This window comes from Epargyreus clarus, unplaced genomic scaffold, assembly GCF_041222505.1.
Source record: "Epargyreus clarus isolate Ecla_fem2 unplaced genomic scaffold, WU_Ecla_fem_2.2 ptg000003l, whole genome shotgun sequence".
Taxonomy (NCBI): domain Eukaryota; kingdom Metazoa; phylum Arthropoda; class Insecta; order Lepidoptera; family Hesperiidae; genus Epargyreus; species Epargyreus clarus.
Genome location: NW_027332211.1, coordinates 6,056,925 through 6,075,252, shown reverse-complemented (window position 1 = coordinate 6,075,252; position 18,328 = coordinate 6,056,925). Strand labels below are relative to the sequence as shown.

The 18,328-nt window shown below is 35.9% G+C and overlaps 1 protein-coding gene across 1 annotated transcript; it reads right to left on the bottom strand.

Moving 5' to 3' along the window:
• Positions 1-726: 726 nt before the first annotated feature.
• Positions 727-18,078, bottom strand: LOC140751334 (short stature homeobox protein 2-like). Its single transcript, XM_073085246.1, has 5 exons — positions 17,695-18,078; positions 12,854-13,041; positions 6,676-6,733; positions 1,364-1,578; positions 727-1,271 (listed from the first exon to the last, which is right to left on the bottom strand). Exons 1-5 carry the CDS (start codon positions 17,924-17,926, stop codon positions 1,080-1,082), a joined length of 885 nt encoding a protein of 294 aa, XP_072941347.1. The 5' UTR covers positions 17,927-18,078; the 3' UTR covers positions 727-1,079.
• Between the last annotated feature and the right edge of the window lie 250 nt (positions 18,079-18,328).

Sequence of the window (18,328 nt, the reverse complement as noted above, 5' to 3'; positions counted from 1 at the left end):
TGTAAAAATAATTAGTAAATGTATTTTCAGACCTAAAATAAAAGTGTATGCGTTTTTCATGTCCTGACAACTGTACAGGTACAATTGACATGACATGAAGCTGAAGGTGGTAGAACCCTTTGTAAAGGTGTGGTAAGGGAGACAGACTTTTCCGAGTCGTTCCAGCTTAGTCCTCAGGGGTAGCGGCGAATCTGTGGCCGACTTCAGGTAGGAATACCTATCTAATCCTATCTGGGATTGATTACAGATGTCCATGGACGGCAGTAGTCTTACCATTAGGTGGACTGCATGCTCGTCTGCTACTCCTATATTATAAAAAAAACGTCATCGGGAATATCCGGGACTCTAAACCATGGTGACTGTAGTTATAGGGAGGCAGTGATACTCGGTCTCATTTGTATCACTGTTACGCGGTCGCTTATTGCGTGTTAGTTATGTTACTGTCACAACGAAAATCATTTGTTTCAATCTTCTAGTGACTTTACACAAGTATAAAATAAATACAAGTTATTTTTGTCTTTATGATTTGAAATTTTGATCCTATGATATGAGTTTTAATTCATATTTTCATTGAATTAAATGACGCTTTTCATGGTACTTAGGTAATTTAAACATGATAATAAATGAAAAACCGTGGATATTTTGATTACTAATTAATTATTATATTAACGTATAATCATATTAATTACAGCTATTAACAGCGCAAGTTTTATTATAGGTATTTAAACGCACTATCCGAGACGAATCTTTTACTTAAATATATGTACAAACCGACGGAAAGTATCCACAAATAAGTTAAAAATTAAGTTATTAAATGTTCAATACTTAGATATAATAAATTATTTGGGTTTATAATACTGAGATTGTTTCTCTTTCGCATACTCGTACACTTATCACAGTTAATTTATTTACAACTAATGTTTAGTTAGTATTTTGGTCAAATCTCTTACAATTTAAAAAATACCTCCTCACTCAATGATCGCGATCGGAACACTGAAAATTGAACAAAAGAGTAACCGAACAATGTCTTTCACTTGCTTGCACTTGTTTTTCACGTGTTACGGTAAGTCATGTGTGGGCTATGTGTCAGCGGGGGCGGGGGCGGGCGCGGGGGGCGAGGGCGCGCGCGCCGCCGCCAGCGCCGCCGCGTGCCGCCGCGCCTTCAGCCGCAAGTCCGCGATGGACGACGACCGGCAGCGCGCCGCCAGCGCCGCCAGACCCGCGTACGGCGGACATAATGCCGCGGCCGCTGCTGCTGCCGCACTCGCGTACTAAGTAATGTATGAATACGTATTATTAACTAACCGCATCATAGGGATCTTTGAGATCGTTTGTGAATCTCAAACTATGTATTTCACTTTACCTGATGAGCAGCAGCAGAGAGTAGCGCAGAGTCGAAAGGAGCGAAGGCGGCAGATGGTGGCGGATGCGGTCCGAGCGGCGGCAAGGGCGGCTGGGGTGGTCGCGGCACGCCCGCTACGCCCGGCACTGCGGCCACGCTCGACAGACGCGGTACCGAGACGTATGGTGCCACTCTACATGGCTCTAGTGGAGTTCCGCCACCACCTACTAGTAGACCTGTGGGTAGGTACATACTTTATATTTATTTAATTATCATAAAGGCATATATAAGATAGCTTCTAATAAAAGTACAGTAGGTAAATGTAGTCCACGAGGTCTAAGCTGAGCTTTGCATTAGTGTGAGTGAACACAAAAGTAGAGTCAGATAAAAAACTTTCAAAAATAAATTTTATCATTTTTAGTTGGGTACATAAGTTAAAGAGATATTCTTGTTTGAAAAAAATATAGTCAAAAATGTTTTTACAATATGCAATGAAATTAATTAAATAAACATTGTAGTTTAATACTACCCACCATTTTGTTACATTATACAATTTTTAATGAGAGCTTATCGCGAAATTTTTCGCGAAAGGCTAGATAGAATGAGAGCTAAGTCTGTGATTTGAAAATTGTACAATGCAGAAAAATGGTGGTTTTAAATACTACAAAGTTTATTTACCTTATTTTTTTATTTTTAGTCTGTCTTCACATTTTTTATAAGTTTCAATTTCATGAATTGTTACAAGTAACGTTTCATTTTTAGTAAATTAAAAAAATATTTGTGTTATTGTAAATTACATTTCAACATAAAAAGATATATTTGAAATTATTCGACACATTCACGTTTATTTATATTGGATGCCATTTTATTAAAAAAACTAACACAAAAACAAAATATTAAAAATTAAACAATTCTGCTATCAGTACAAGAAGTAGGAAGATGCACTATTGCTAAAAAGCAGTATAAACCGGTTTAACTCAATTAAAAGACGTAATCTTACTTCACAACTACACTATCCATGTGCACTCACACTAATGCAAAGCTCAGCTTAGACCTCGCGGACTATACCTACTCTGTTTATAATATACAACAATAGCAGTGTAGTCATCTAGTCAGACGGTGATAAGGATTAATGTTTTAAAAGTAAACTTTAAAAGCACAGCATCATCCCGACGAACAGCGCTCCCCTCAGCTGACGAGCAACTGATCCAATCGATTGACAGAGACAAACGAGCCATTACTCTGCTTATAAATCCACCGAGATCCGTTCTCGAATTCCACTTAATTAAATTGATATTTAAGTAAGCATAATTTGCTCGTAAATTAACTGAGATTCGTTGTTTATAGTCCACCCGGCGGGAGACGAAGCAATTAATAAATTAGCGAGGATCTACCCAACTTAAGGTGTTCGCCGACTTCGTTGAAGCTCGGCTCTTCTAAAGGATTCATTAATTTAATTACTTGTATTCGAATTGAGACGTTCTTTTTGATAAGTTGTTATAAAAAGGGTTGTTTTGGCAACATCATTTGAACAAGCAAGGTAACAAAGGAAAATTTGTTTTAGAAGTATGTAGCTGTAGAACATTTTGATAAATAAAATATTGATTTAAAAAAAACCTTTGTAAACCAAATCAGAATTAGAAACGTGAATTATATAATCTGTACTTGTACCTAATGGTTTTTATATTTCTACGTTTAATGCAAATTGGGTAATAAACAAGAAAGCATAAAAAGCTCCAGCTTACAAATTTAGTTCCTTGAATTAACCTCGCAGTAGGAACAAAACTAAATATAGAGTTAATAAATTTTACTTCATAAACTTTAGAAGAACAATGTTGACCGAATTATTAACCTTTTCAACTACTCTGTTAGAAATGGGAATATTACAAAACCTCATCGACGACGAAAAATTAGTTATCTAGGTCCTAGTTACTTATTAATTTTAATAACCATGGTTGCATTAGTTGTTACAAAAGACACAATCAATAAAAGTTTTATAAATAAAGGGAGAAGAACTTTTTCATAATCGGTGAAAATACTGTTAGATTTTACTTATGCAGTAGTTGCAAAGAAAATATATTCCGATAAATTTAGGTATAACATGTGCTACGGCGTGCGGGATAGAGTCTGTGTAAATCAGCGCGCTCCGGCTCCCGTCGCCCGTCGACATTATCAAAATGAATGCTCCCTGCGTGTATGAGTTATTTCCATATTTGACACCGAATTACTTTCGAGAAGTGCCGACATAAATACGAGCGGGTGCACGTCCGGCGCCCCGCCACTCGCCCTTCGCCCCAGCGGCCGCCGTGCATTTATTTGATTAACTCTGAGTTGTTTAATTTAATCGAATTAGAAGGTAAGCAGGCGCGGGGAGCGTCTCCTCGCTCTCGCTTATTTTAAAGCGTTCTGAACATCTTTAGAGCGGTTTCTACGCAATAAAACATCGCCACCCTCGCAGTGTGCGGAATAACTTTACAATTTCATGAACAGGGGAACAATTAGGCGTCGGTGTATTCTTTTATTTTTGAGTTTCACGGCGGCTGTTACAATTCTTATAACGGGTGCTGCGCCCGGCAGAGATTCGTACCTATCTTCGTTAAAAATACATTTTTAATTGCATGAAGATTCATTGCTGTCGCTTTATGATTTATTAAACTTAGCGCAAAAATACAATTGTTTTTTTTCAGTTCCCTCGTAATAATTCCATTTTATGTTAAGAAATAAGTCTGATTATAGTATCAGTAGTATTTTTATTGGATATTGAAGTACATAGTACAATTGTGGAACCTGCATGTGTGTGCGAACACCATTTTAGTTCTGTCGTTCTGATTTAGGCGCATATTTATGTACGGAAAAACAATGAAACATATTTTAACCTGAAAAAGAAGAAGATAACATAATACCTAAGTATATGTTATAAAATGTTAATTTTAATTGCTATCACATCAAGCTTATTACTTAATGCATTTTACTAAAGTACTTTAAGTACAGTTATAAACTCTATCTGAACCTTATAAACTAGGTTTGTACAAGAGTTACAATAATATTCAGAATCAATAAACGCGACGCGATTAACATAAGCGGTGGCATAACGAGATTTGGAATGCGACGGTTGCTCAAAAGGGCTAGAAGCGGCAAAACATAACAAATAACCGTTTCATTTCACTTTACATGATTGTTCTCGTGTTAGCGGAGGGCGCGGGGCGCGGCGGCACATAAGTTAATAAGACATTTAGCGAGGGACGGCGGGATTGCGTCCGAATGACTCCCGCGGGGAATCATTTTATTCGATTCCGGAGAGCGGTTTTTTTTCTCTTTACGCTCCGTTTAGCGGTTCCTCAATGTTGTTACAATCACGGGTAGTGTTATCACGGGAACGCCGCGGTCGCGTGTCGTCTTCACTTTGCTGATGTGATGTTATGAGCGGAGACAGCAATTTCCACGATACGGAGGGCACCTACACAATTAGTATCGATATTTTGCTCGCTTTGTGTTACTGGGAATGTAGAGCAACAAACATGTTATTGTTATCAAATCTGGGCTTAGAATGACGTAAATGTATATTACAATAAAAATATTAACGTTCGTCTAAGTATACTTTACATTAACGCATTTTATTTAAGCTTATTATTCGATTAGAACTACAAATAATTAAAATCATATTTAGCATACTTAGATAAAGAAACATGTACCTACAATTTATGATCATTTCATATTATCATCTTATCTTATGTTACATTCGGATACATGCAATAGCGTCTTATTGGAAAACTTTCATACGATCCGCCCTACGTAGCCGCGTGGTCAGACTCGGTTATGCTTATTGCATCGCTACAGCTACGAAGCCGGTCAATTGCTAAGTGCGTTGTGCAATTCCCCGGATTTATCGCCACGCCACACGTGTATCGTGTATCGTTTCCCGTTTTTTACGAATCTCGCGCGGATTGCCGCCTCGACCCGCCATTTTAATTATTCATCCGCGTGAGTTATGGTCGAATTAAAAAACTGTTAGAGTCGGACCGGCGCCGTTGGGAGTTGTAATCGAGTTAGACGGATTGTTGGAGAATACATAATGCCTCTAGCTGTGCTGACTGGAATAGATACAATTTTGTAATACAAGTACCTACGTAAGATAAAAATGAAAGCGAGTAACATAAGAAAACAAGTCTTCTAAAAAAATAAGAAAGAACTGACTTTCTTAAATTTAAATATTCACTTCGTGTATATTTAATTGGTACTAAGTAATTAACATCGGATCATTGCGTTTGGAATTATCTATTTCTTTTTTCCATTCTGCCCAGACTATGGAACATAAGGATTATAGCAGTGCATTTTCTACAGTAGACCACATATTATACTCTGAGATAAGAAGTAGAAAATGCGACGAATTCAACACACCTATTGCAATATCATTGGCCAAGAAGGCATTTGATACAATAGATATAGAAAAGGGAAAATGCATAAAGAAAAATGTACGATGAAGATGATATATCTGTAGATGTTAAGAAGAGGGGTTTTTGAGATGAGACCAATGTAGGACGGCAGGCCATTACGAATTAGCAATAAAGAGAGTAAAGCTAGGACAACTATTAAAGCCCAAATTTTAAAAAGAGGCGTGCTTTAGCAGTGGATGACGAAGGCTTGGAAAAGAAGAAGAACCAAAAAATAGGCAAATTTATAAAAAAAACGATTTAAATTTATTAAGGCTCTAATATTTTTTAATGAACAAAACCGATAATGCAAATCAGTCGACAGTAGCGCCATATCGGCGCGCGGCGGCCGCGGGAGACAGTTTACCAGAATCATTTGCAATTTGCAGCGTCCCGCTACATTAAATTGCAGAACCACTACCAACTTAACTTACATCGGACTGCGGGGACATTAATTATAGTTAAATGCAAATAGAGTTTGGATTTCTAATGCGGTAAAGTTATTTATACGCACCGTTGACCTTTTTAACCATATTATTCATTATTTATCTTACTTAATATAAGTAAGTAGGTATTGTATATTTTAGTACACAAATTCAATTCATTTATTAAATAATGAATGCCTTTATATTTTACTGTATAAAATTGTAAATATAGAACACTGGCCCCAGGAAATAACAACTTATTCTAAATTACCTACTACTATCTGAATAATATTTACAATAACAACATTTTCTTTCGGTTATTTAATAAAGGCGTAGTTTTGATTTTGTTTTAGCTTGTTTATTTCATCCAGTGATCTCCTCAATATGTAGGATATTGATGTAAACGTTATGTTAAGTAGTCTAACTACTTATAATAAATTCTCCAATTTCAGATTGTAACAATGTTAACATTTTTTACCTTTATGCATCTGACTTTCATGTTTGCGGCACTTTGCTCGTCGATTTTGAAACCAAACCTGAAAAGAAAATCCCATTACATACTATTCTGATAAAGGTAATTGATTAATAATAATATTATTTATTATAATATAATTTATATGAAACAGGCTTTAAAAAATACTTATAATAAAATAATTAAATATAATAAGCTTCATCCAAATTGTTGTCCCTTATTACCTTACATATTATTTATTAGTGTATTTTTTAAGAATATTTTGGGTATGAGTAATTGTGCATCACCGAGTGAACCATATCGGTCCTACCACTTTTCTTCATTAATAGTCATAATAAAGTGGTAGATGGTAAAACAATCAACTTCACTAAACGTCAATCACGTTTGTATTTTGCAAACAGAGTCCAGTATCGAGTAACGGCAAACAGGTCCGGGTAACTGCATTAGTGAGAAAGCACGTTTCATGCTGATTGTATGCAAGCGACCGTGCCATATGCATGGCCTATTCATGAGTGATGGGTGAGGGTAGCTATTACTAATAGAACCCATTACAGCCGTCGTAACTTAGGTATGTTTTGGCTTTATGGTGCTGGCAACTGAAACACGGCATGTGAAAAAATATTACATATTTTTAGACAAGTTATACATTCGTTATGTTACTGTAATTTGTAAATAATGTTGATGTAATTATGAAATATGGACAAGTTCCAGCCAACCAGCTGAATAAGTCGTAAAACAACCTAACATCCTGACTGATATTCAGCCATTCAAGCGAAGCCTAGGCAAATGTCCTGAATCGATAACTATTAACTGACCATTAATTTGTTTGTTTAAGTTACATCGGAATTTATGCGAGTGGTCGCTTAGTTTTATATTCCAACCTAACCTTAAACCAATGCTAAGTTTAAGGTAGAACTGGTTAGGATTGAAAGTGTTCCTTTAAATTAAAAGAAAATATAAAAGGTGAATCCAATTCTTAAAAAATAATGTAGTAGGTAAAATAAATAAGTCCGCCGAAACAGTAGTAGAATATAGTAGTACAGTGGAATAGTAGAGGAATAGTTGTAGTAGAATAAGCTAGCCAGTTTATCAAAATTTTATTGTATCCTACGTTACGGCTGGATCATTTAAGGTCTCAGGAAGCTGTGCTGTCAATCATATGGCTAATTCAATAAGTTAGCTTCGATATTCATTGCCGATACATCGTTATCGTTATTATGTAATACTCACGTTATTACAAAAAAATTAACGTCGTTTCTTATATACGGACTTAATGAATGCGAACTTATCAATAAATCAGTCACAATACTCATAATGTATTGCACTGAACATACTACATGCAAAGCAGGCATTGCAAACAGTGGAGCGACTGCCGACTGCCGACCGATCGCTAACTAGGGGCGAATTCATTAGCTCTGATTACATTAGACAATTCGACTAAATAACAAGCAAACACGTAAACACCCACGTTATTGTCAAACATTTGTGCCTATTGTACGCACAACGTAATTAGCACGAATTCTAATTAAGGTTACAAATGCAATTACAAATTTTAGATTTCGAATTAAAATGTATCTTTGATTAAATTTTATAACAAATTTTAAAAAGTTCATTATCAATCTAGTTTTGCAAAAAATGTCAAATTTCGAACTTTAGTAGACAAAAAAATTATAGATTTATTAATAACCTGCCTTGCACGTTAACGTTATTAAAGAATTAGCCTACGAAGTAGTCGACTGTCTTTTTACGAATACCAATGTAAGGAAATCAATCATTTACCTAATATATTAACTATTAACAAAATAGTATTTTAGTACTAGGTATAACATAAAATTAAGAATAATATTAATAAATAATTTGGTCGATATTTTCATACATTACGTATATGTATATATAAAGAACTTTATTGTAAATAGTGTAGACATTTATTTTATACAAATAATTATCTATTCCCAATAATTCCTACAGTTCAATCGTCCGAAGAATGTGTCGTACCTAATCATTATGTTGATAATAAATGTATATAAACAACTTTACTATTCCCAATCATCCTGCAGTTCAATCGTCCGAATAAAGTGTGATAGTTACAATAAAGAGACAGTTCCACTTGACACTAGTGAAGACGTACCGCCGGGGGTAAGATGGAGCTTTTACGTATTTATTGCGCCGCATCCCCTATAAACGGACACTTCGTAACGCCACTTAACGCCGATCGAACTAATCGCGATATATGGCCGATAATTCGAATTCGTAGCTCGCTTGCAGTTAATTACCTGCATTAATAATGAGGGGTCGCGATTGGTCGAGTGATATGAGATCATTGAGTGGAATTGACTTGAATGAGAGACGGATAGGAATCGGATCTATAAATTTGGTTTAAGTAAAGTTATTAATCGAATAGTTGGGTACCAAAAGAAAACATATGGTCGTGGACTGTGTTTTTTATTCAAGTGTCATAATTAGTATTAATAATTTAACTAAGAATATTTGTCAAAATTGCACGGAGTCATAATTTGTAGAATTTTTGAATTAACTTCTTAGTTGAATCTACGATATATTCGTAGCTCTGGAGACTTCATATTATTGTAAGAAATTATTGTGTTTGTTGTACAATAAAGAATTATTGTGGGTTAGTGAAACGGACAATTGAAAACAATTACGAATGTATGTTTTTTTTTTAAATCCGATTACATAACAAGCTTCTATACGACGATACATGCGAGCCGTTCAAGATTAAACCACTACAACTATTGTAATTTGGAACTATTGTAAGATACCACTTTTTGCGTCAAAGACACTTAAACTTATCTTCAAAATCATTAGTCTTGAGAAGCGCAGAGACATCTGTGCTATAAATTTTATGTTCAAAATCTTAAAAAATAAAATCGATTGCTCAGAATTATTGTCAGAGTTTGCTTTTAGAGTTCCGATTCGATACCCTCGTAAGCAAATAGACCCTCTCGTAATACCAATCAGTAGAACTAAATTAGGTACTAACTCTCCATTCGTTAAAATGTTTAAACTACTTAACAGCCTTAGCGAATTAGATATTAATCAAGATTAATTGACAAAGTTTCGTAATTCAGTAGAATTAAATTAATCAAAATCGTTATTATTACGTTGTCAAATTGTTTAGAGTTGCAGTGTACGATTAAATTGGTACGTCTTTCCGTTTCTGCATGATGAGTTTATCTGTAAGTAGCTGTACATTTTAGACTTTATAACTTTAGATGTATAGTTTGTAAGGAAGATGTTATGAATGTACAACTGTAGATAAACCTGAATAAATTAAAAAAAAAAAACTACTTTATAACTGTCAAGTATTTTATTAATAACCATAGCATCAATTAAAGCCAGTTGAGCTAATCATGACATATGGTTATATGCTCTATAATCGCGATAAAAGCGTACTTGTTGGCCTCTCGGCCTAATTACCTGCATTAGTAATGAAGGGGTTGTTAAGCGTGCAGGGGTAGGTAGAAGAGCAGCCCCTAATTAATATCGCACGTGATAATTTCGAGTGTGATGTGAAACGTGTTTTTGTTATTGGTATATTTGGGATGTTATTATGCTAAACTCTAGTGGGGTCCTCACATCTCTGCTTTGTCCAGCAGACTTAGTACTGCAGCTTTTGCAGTTAGAAGAATTAGACAGTTAACAGACATCCCCACTGCCAGGCTTGTCTATTTCAGTTACTTTCACAGCATTATGTCGTATGGAATTCTGCTGTGGGGTAGTGCTGCTGACATAGACTCTATATTTACTATTCAAAAAAGAGCAATAAGGTCAATATCTAGTCTGCGACGTGGTGAGTCCCTGAGAGAACTGTTTCCCACTATTAACATATTGACGGTACATAGTCAATACATCTATGAAAATATTATGTATATAAGAAAACATACTGATATGTTTGAAAAAAATAGTAACCACCATAACTTTAATACTAGAAATAGAAATAAATTAGCAATTCCTAAATATAGATTATGCACGGTGGCTAGATCTTTCATGGGTAACTGTATTCGCTACTACCATAGATAAGTAAAGATATCTCACCGCCTTGTAATTGACGAAGTCAAAAAAAAATCAAACAGCTTACGGGTTTCATGCATGTACACGAAATTACGCACACACTCACGTGAAACAGTTTACGGTTTTTCCCATAACGTTTCCGACCGTCGTGGTGTAATTTACGCGGAAAAATGCCGACATGTGCAGTTAAATGGTGCAAACACAGCACGGAATCTAAGAAAAAGCGCGGAGAAGTATCATTTCATTCGTAAGTGGTCTAAAAACTACATATTTTTAATATTTCACAAACACGAAAATAGATAACATTGACAGTACTAAGTGTTGCCAGTACCTTATTGTGAATTACTTTATATGTGGGAAATAACTTGCAAGTAAAATTAGGTATTGATTATGTGTTTTATTTAAATTTAACAGAAATAATAGCTACGTACGAGTAACATTAAATTGAAATATTATAATATTATTAAATTATAATTAAATTTTGGAAATATTTTTTTTCAGTCGAATCATAAGGGGTAAATAATAATAATTGTAATCACCTTCAAATTATTTATACGTAAATATCGACGTAACTTTTGCGTCACTTTACTTTTGGAAGGAATACATTGTCTCTTTCTTGTCAGTAACTTAATCATGGCGGACCAAACACGAAAAATAATGAAACAGTAATATTTCCTCATTTACTTGTGATTTGTGATTCCATGAAGCTTGTTTATTTATTATTTTTTTTGTTTAATTTGTAAATTTACGGATTTAGTTAATCGTTGTTATAGCAATTATATATTTTATGTTTGTTGTTGTCACTGTCATATATTTTCTTTTGTATATTTTTTGTTAATTTTTAATATGTTTTACTTTTTATTGCTTATTAGTTATGGTGTGCGTTGAGTATATTTCATAAATAAATATTACTTTCGTAATACACATTTAATTTAATCCCTTTTCCCTTGCTACTCTAAGCGCCTACTAAATTATTCTACTAAGAAAACAATTCGTAATGTGGTGTAGATACAGACGACGGGATTGGTCATTTTATTGTTTGAATTCTTGAAAAATAGAACCTTTTTAGAGAAAGTTTACGTATAAATAACGAATACTACGTAATTTACTTAATAAGTAAATATGTATTTCAAACATTTTAGGGAAACTAGAACGGAGATGTGGCAACACTTTATTATTACGCACACAATTCCAACTGTCAAAACTGGCTTCATTTACTTGTATGGAGTGAGTTATCTTTACTAATCTATGGCTACTACAATAAAATACCTGACCACATTTTGAATATCACAGAAAAAAAGTTCAAACATGTCGTTAAACAAACGCTATGTAAAAAAGCGTACTATAAACTAAGTGATTATTTGACTGACAAAACGGTGTGGTCTGAAGTAGTTCCAGCTCCACCATTAGGTTAAGTTTAACATTGTAAAATCCATTTTTTTAAAAGATGTGTGTTATGGAGTTTCTTTCGCCGCTTCTTCTCCATAACGAAACACCTTGTGAAGTGGTGGTAGTTTGACATTCAAAAAGTGCTCTGTAAAGAACCTATTTTGAATAAAAAAAAGTAACACTAAACCCAGGAATAAGTTCTGGCGAAATGTCAAAATGAATCGTATTTAGGTCTATCACGAACCTAGAGTGTAAATTGGTAACGTTTATACATTGTTTGGACATTACTAATAAATGTATACGTTTTTATTTTTAGTATTTGTTGTTATAGCAGCTATATCAATATACATACTGTAAGTAAATCGAGTGTCTGTGTGTTTCGGATCAAAAGATAGAGCCCTGTGACAGACGGGCAGATATCGCAGAATTAGTAATATAGGCCCGTTTTTATCCTTTGAGTACTGAACCGAGAAAAGAACTGTTACTTACTTGCTTCACTTAGGCCAAACCGCTGGAGGAGCTCCTCTCGCAGGAAGGCGTCAGGGTAGTGGGTCGCGTCGAACAGCCGCTCCAGCTCTCCCAACTACTCCAGGTTAAAGTTGGACATACTTGTACATTTGCCTCACTGAGGCCGAGCCGCTGGCTGAGGTCCTCGCGCATGAAAGCGTCAGAGTAGTAGATCTCGTCGAACAGCCGCTCCAGCTAGCCCATTAGCTCCAGGTTGGATCCTTTGGATAACGAACCACAAAAGAGATTTGTAACTTACTTGCACTCTTGCTTCACTGAGACCGAGCCGCTGGCTGAGCTCCTCTCGCATGAAGGCGTCAGGGTAGTGGGTCTCATCGAAGAGCCGCTCCAGCTCTCCCAACTGCTCCAGCGTGAAGTTGGTGCGCGAGCGCCGCTGCTTGCCGCTGTTCGAGTTGTTCACGTTGCCATTTGACTTATCTGACAGATCTGGTGAGAAGAACAGCCATTATAAAGAAAAATAATAGATAAATAGAAGAACATAGAAAAGTTTGTGTGTGGCATTCAAAATGATTACAATTTAGTATATCTACCGGTAATTTTGGAATATGCTGACTGAGGCAGGAATATATTGATATAATAAATATTGTATACTAACTATATGCAAAGTGTATAAAAATCGCCTATCGTGATTTAAAAAATATAAAATATATCAATTTAATACCCACTTAATCATAAGACAGTTCACGTAGATCAACCACAAACAGGAAAACCTTACATATATTCCATTACACATTCATATAATAGAGGAATGAGTGCATTTGTCACAAAGTGTTCTTCCACCTTGAAGTTCTATTGATTCATACGAGTGTCGCAAAATAAAATCGAAGTGTGCTGTCTCGTTAGTAGTAATTATGAATCTATTGGAGCAAGACTAATGTCATGATGTCCACTGATGTCGAAGTACTTATTTTCATTTAATCAATCAAGTACAAGTGTGTTATGTGCGTTCTCCAAAAAATGCACATGTTTAAATTATTTCTTTTCTGGGTCCTGTGTGTTCGTGTAGGTGTTCGTCTATGTGTATTGTGTATGTTCAAGGTCATGTCACAGGTAATTCTATTGTGAAACTGTGAAAAATGTCATTTGTATTTAAATATAACTGAAGCAATCAGTATCTTCTAACATAGGACGGATCCGTCGGGAGCTGCGCACCGCCCGTGACGAAAGAGGCGATGACGGCGATACGTTTAAGTGTGTCGTTTAAAGCAATTTAGCAAATTGGGAAGCTCTCCTTTTTATACAGCAATTATGTAAATGGAGGGATTATCCAACTGTGGGCGGCGCTGCGGGCCACACCCTCTCCCCTTTCATCCCGGGGGCATTCGAGCTCCTTAAACGTCTAAGACCTGAGAACAGTGATTAATTGTCGAACGATGTACAAAATAGTCTCGTTAAACTCCGTGATTTATTTGATTGAAAAGTCTTTGCAGGATTTCGTGTTAAACCTCCTTCGCTGCTTTAAGTCGTTTCATTATTTGCGTTCTATAAATAGCTGTTAAATTAATTGAATTACAATTCAATTTGCCATTTATTACGACGATAGCAAGTAATGTGAAAGATAACATTTTTGGGCTTTTACCGTACTGTACAGTCACTGTATTTCTGAATATCTGTAATATTCTGTAACCCACTCTAGCGGTCCTGCGGTCCTCAACTAAATTGTAGTCTACTTATAAACCATGCATATTCATGTGTTCATGCCATGAGTCATTCATGCTCTCCAATTTTTCTTTCTCCAGTTTCTCCAATTTTTACTATTTTTGAGCGTAGAGCATAAAGAAAAAAATCGAAATTTAATCAAAAATCACAAGTATTTTGTAAGCTATCATGTAGGTATTATCATACAAAATATTGATGGAATGTAGTGTTCACGTGTAAAAAATAAATTAATTAAATTGTAAATTGATAAAAATGGAAAGAAAATTTGAAAACAATAAATTTGAAGACAATATGCTCTATTTTCCATTTAAATATCTGCTTACTTAAAATAACAAACGTAAGCAAGAAGCAAGAGGTGATAAAAATTTGAGTCACATGTTTACTACTTGATATAAAATAATTATTCTGTAAGTCTGTTAATTTTATGAACGTAAAATAACAGATGAGCATGGGCCAACAGAACAAAAGTAATCAGCAGTGGCGGATTTACCAACAGGTAATGTAGACTAGGGACTAGGGTGAGCAGATTTTGGAAACGGCAAATTTACCTAGAATGACCTGTTTTTTCGTCGGATAAGAGATCATTTTACATCCCAATGACGTTTTTGCTGACTATAAGGGGCGGCAACAAATAGCGATTTGCATTGAATGCCCGAACTCAATACAGGTCGGTAGCGGCAAAATTCGAAATTTGGAAATCCACCACTGGCAATCACATATGTACGTTAGTTGCATTACAGTTAAGAAAATTTTCCTTCTATCACACACGTATACTTTATCACTATTTCGAAATAATATGTACATCGGAAAATAAAAATCAATAAACTTAAGATTATCAGCATCTTTCTCTTTGACATTTTTTTATTCTTCATTAAGAACCAAAAAATCATCAGTGAAAAATAAAGTTGATTACACGTACATAAATCTGTACAAAATCGGGTACAAAAGTGGCAGTGATAGCCTAGTGGTTAAGAAACTCGACGTTCTCGTTCCTTGGATTCGAGGTTCAAACCCCAGGCATGCACCTCTGATTTTTCAAAATTATGTGCCTACTAGAAATTAATTATCACTTGCTTATAACGGTGAAGAAAAACATCGTGAGGAAACCTGCATACCTGAGAATTCTTAAAAAAAAGAAAAAGTTTTGAACGGTTTACCAAGTTTACCAATTCGCACTTGGCCAGCGCGGAGGACTATGGCCTAATCCTTCTCATTCTGAGAGGAGACCCGTGCCCAGCAATGGGATAGTAATGGGTTGATGATGATGATGATGAAATAAATCGGTATAAATTAATGAAATATATTTGTTCAATTAAATTTGTTGTATAAGACAAATTAGAGACATAAAGGTCGTATGGTTTAGGAGAACTACGATACGACAATTTGAGGTATGTAGATCATTTTTGATGCCTTATTAGGTAAATAATCTTTTAGAGCATATTAAGTCCTCATAACTTATTCGTTTTCTAACTTCGTCCACAATATTCATCTTTCTTTGTTTCTATCCTATTTCTTTTATGCATAGGTAGACAAACTATGCATGAAAAATAATAATGAGACCGCTGATTGCATATGACTCTGACCTGTGTATATTACTTATTATTTTTTAAATTCAACTGTAAGGTTTGAAGGTAGTAGAACCCTTTGTGGTCTGAGTCCAGCGGCACCACAAAGGGTATTCTATTCTATTCCTATTTCTGCCTCATAACAGCAGTGCTAACCGCTGCTGTGTTCTGGTTTGAAGGGTGTGGTAAGGGAGACATACTTTCCCGAGGCGTTTCAGCTTAGTCCAGGGGTAGCGGCGCATCTGTGGCCTACCTCAGGTAGGAATATCTAATGCTATCTGGGGTTGATTACAGATGTCCATGGGCGGCAGTAGCCACTTACCATCAGGTGGACTGCATGCTCGTCTGCTACTCCTATATTATAAAAAGGGAGACTTTTTGCGAGGCATTCCAACTTAGTCATCAGGGCCTTCAGGTGGAAGTTAAATTACAAACAAGAAGATTGTACGCTCGTTTTCTACTTCAGTTTCATAAAAAGGTCACTGTAGATTACGTATGTCCATGGGCGGCAGTAGCCACTACCATCAGGTGGACTGCATGCTCGTCTGCTACTCCTATATTATAAAAAAAGTGTGTAATGTAGTAAATGAAGACTATTATTTTCTATTTTGTTCTAAGTTCGAAGAAGTTTTGTTTTAAGTTTGACTAAGTTTGACTAAATACCTTCGAATTTTCCGCACGTTCCGGAGAGTTTTGAGATTTCCACTGGTACTCTTTTAATAATGAGACCATTTTGCTACCGTTTCAATTACGTCTCATCCATAATCTTTTAATTTTCAATCATTATCAAGATATCAAATTAAAAAGTGATCAGTTTTCCTATTGCGAGTTATTATATTAAAGCAGTGTTAGCCTAGTGGTTCAGAAACCTCAGGTTTCCTCACGATGTTTTCCTTCACCGTTTTAGCAAGTGGTTATTAATTTCTAATACGCACATAATTTCGAAAAATCAGAGGTGCGTGCCTGGGATTTGAACCTCGGACCCATCGATCGAGAGGCCGAGTTTCTTGACCACTAGGCTATCACTTCTTGTAATATTAGCATAATTCTCTTTAAATAATATTTTCAAGTGGTCGGACAGACCACTGTTTGTTAAGAACCTAAGAATTAGTCAAGCAGAGGTTAAAAAATACCAGCCAAATTGCCTAGAACCGCAATACAATGTCATTAAATGATAAAATATGCCAAGAAATTAGAAAATTAAGCTCAGCTTTTAAATTTTAAATTTGTCATTTATGATTCTCACATGAGATAATCGTTTGAATTATAATGGCAGTGAACAATATAAATATTAGGTAGACAAAATATCAGTTACTTTAGTTTACTTTAGTTTGTTTAACTTGTATCACATACTGGTACCACAACTATTACCACTAGACGATTTTACCTCGCTAAGCTTACCAGAGAAGTAAGTGTAAGTATACATTCCTGAATTTATTATTACAGAAAACGGTCTTATGAACATGATCAACTTAACTAATTATGGGTGTAACAAGAGGAAATTGTAGAATTCGTATTTCCAATTTATGCAAATTAAACAGGTAAAGTGTTTAAGTGTAGAGGTTTTTTGAATTTTTTTATTTGCGTCTAACTCCCAGTTAAAAACTAAGGTAATCCTTATTTAGATAAGCTGTAGGTTTGTTTCGTTTCTCATTGCCAAAGTAATTAGTTACTTAATGCATTGTATTGAATAGTTCTTAAATGATTGTATCCATTTCACATTGTTAGCAACTTTCCAATAATGACTGGATCTTGATAAAATCGGTGTATTTGATTAAAAACATATATGTATTTATAGAAGTGAACTCTGAAAATATATGAATTAATAAAAGAAGCTGCATACAACATCACTAACCTTGTTTATGTTCGTCATCATCATCCACATTTTCCCGCTTGCAGTGGCGCGCCGGCACCGGAGACACCAGCCAGTTTCGGGGCCGCTTTGCGGGAGGAGCCTTCTCCTCGAGAGCGGTGATGTCTACTTCCTCATCCGCGTCTTCAGGGTCACCGGGCTCCGGCGGCGGCGCGGGGGCTTCGCCACCCTCCAGCGACTTGCTGACGAAGTCCGCCAGCCGCTCCATAACCATTACTGCCCCGAACACACGAACCCGCGCGCGGCCATCGCTCGCCACGCTCTACGGAACACACACTGCAGCGAAGGCGGTTCGTACGCCCACACTTCGACATACACACGACGTGCGCAATAAATTCACCGGTATAATTTCCACTGCTAGGGTCATTTTGCAACGCTCAGTTTGCTAGGGCGTCTCGTAAACCCCGCCCAAGCCTCGCGCACGCGCCCGCCCTGGCCGCCGCCGCCGACGGAGCACTGATGTATCCGACGGCGAATAATACACGCCTACATTATCATTATATTGAAAATGAATTTTTAATACGGTCCTTTTTGGTGTTTGTGTGCCGAAAATCTTTACATTAAGAATAGAGGACAATTATTACTAAACAAGCGCTTACAGCGACTGGAAGAGTTA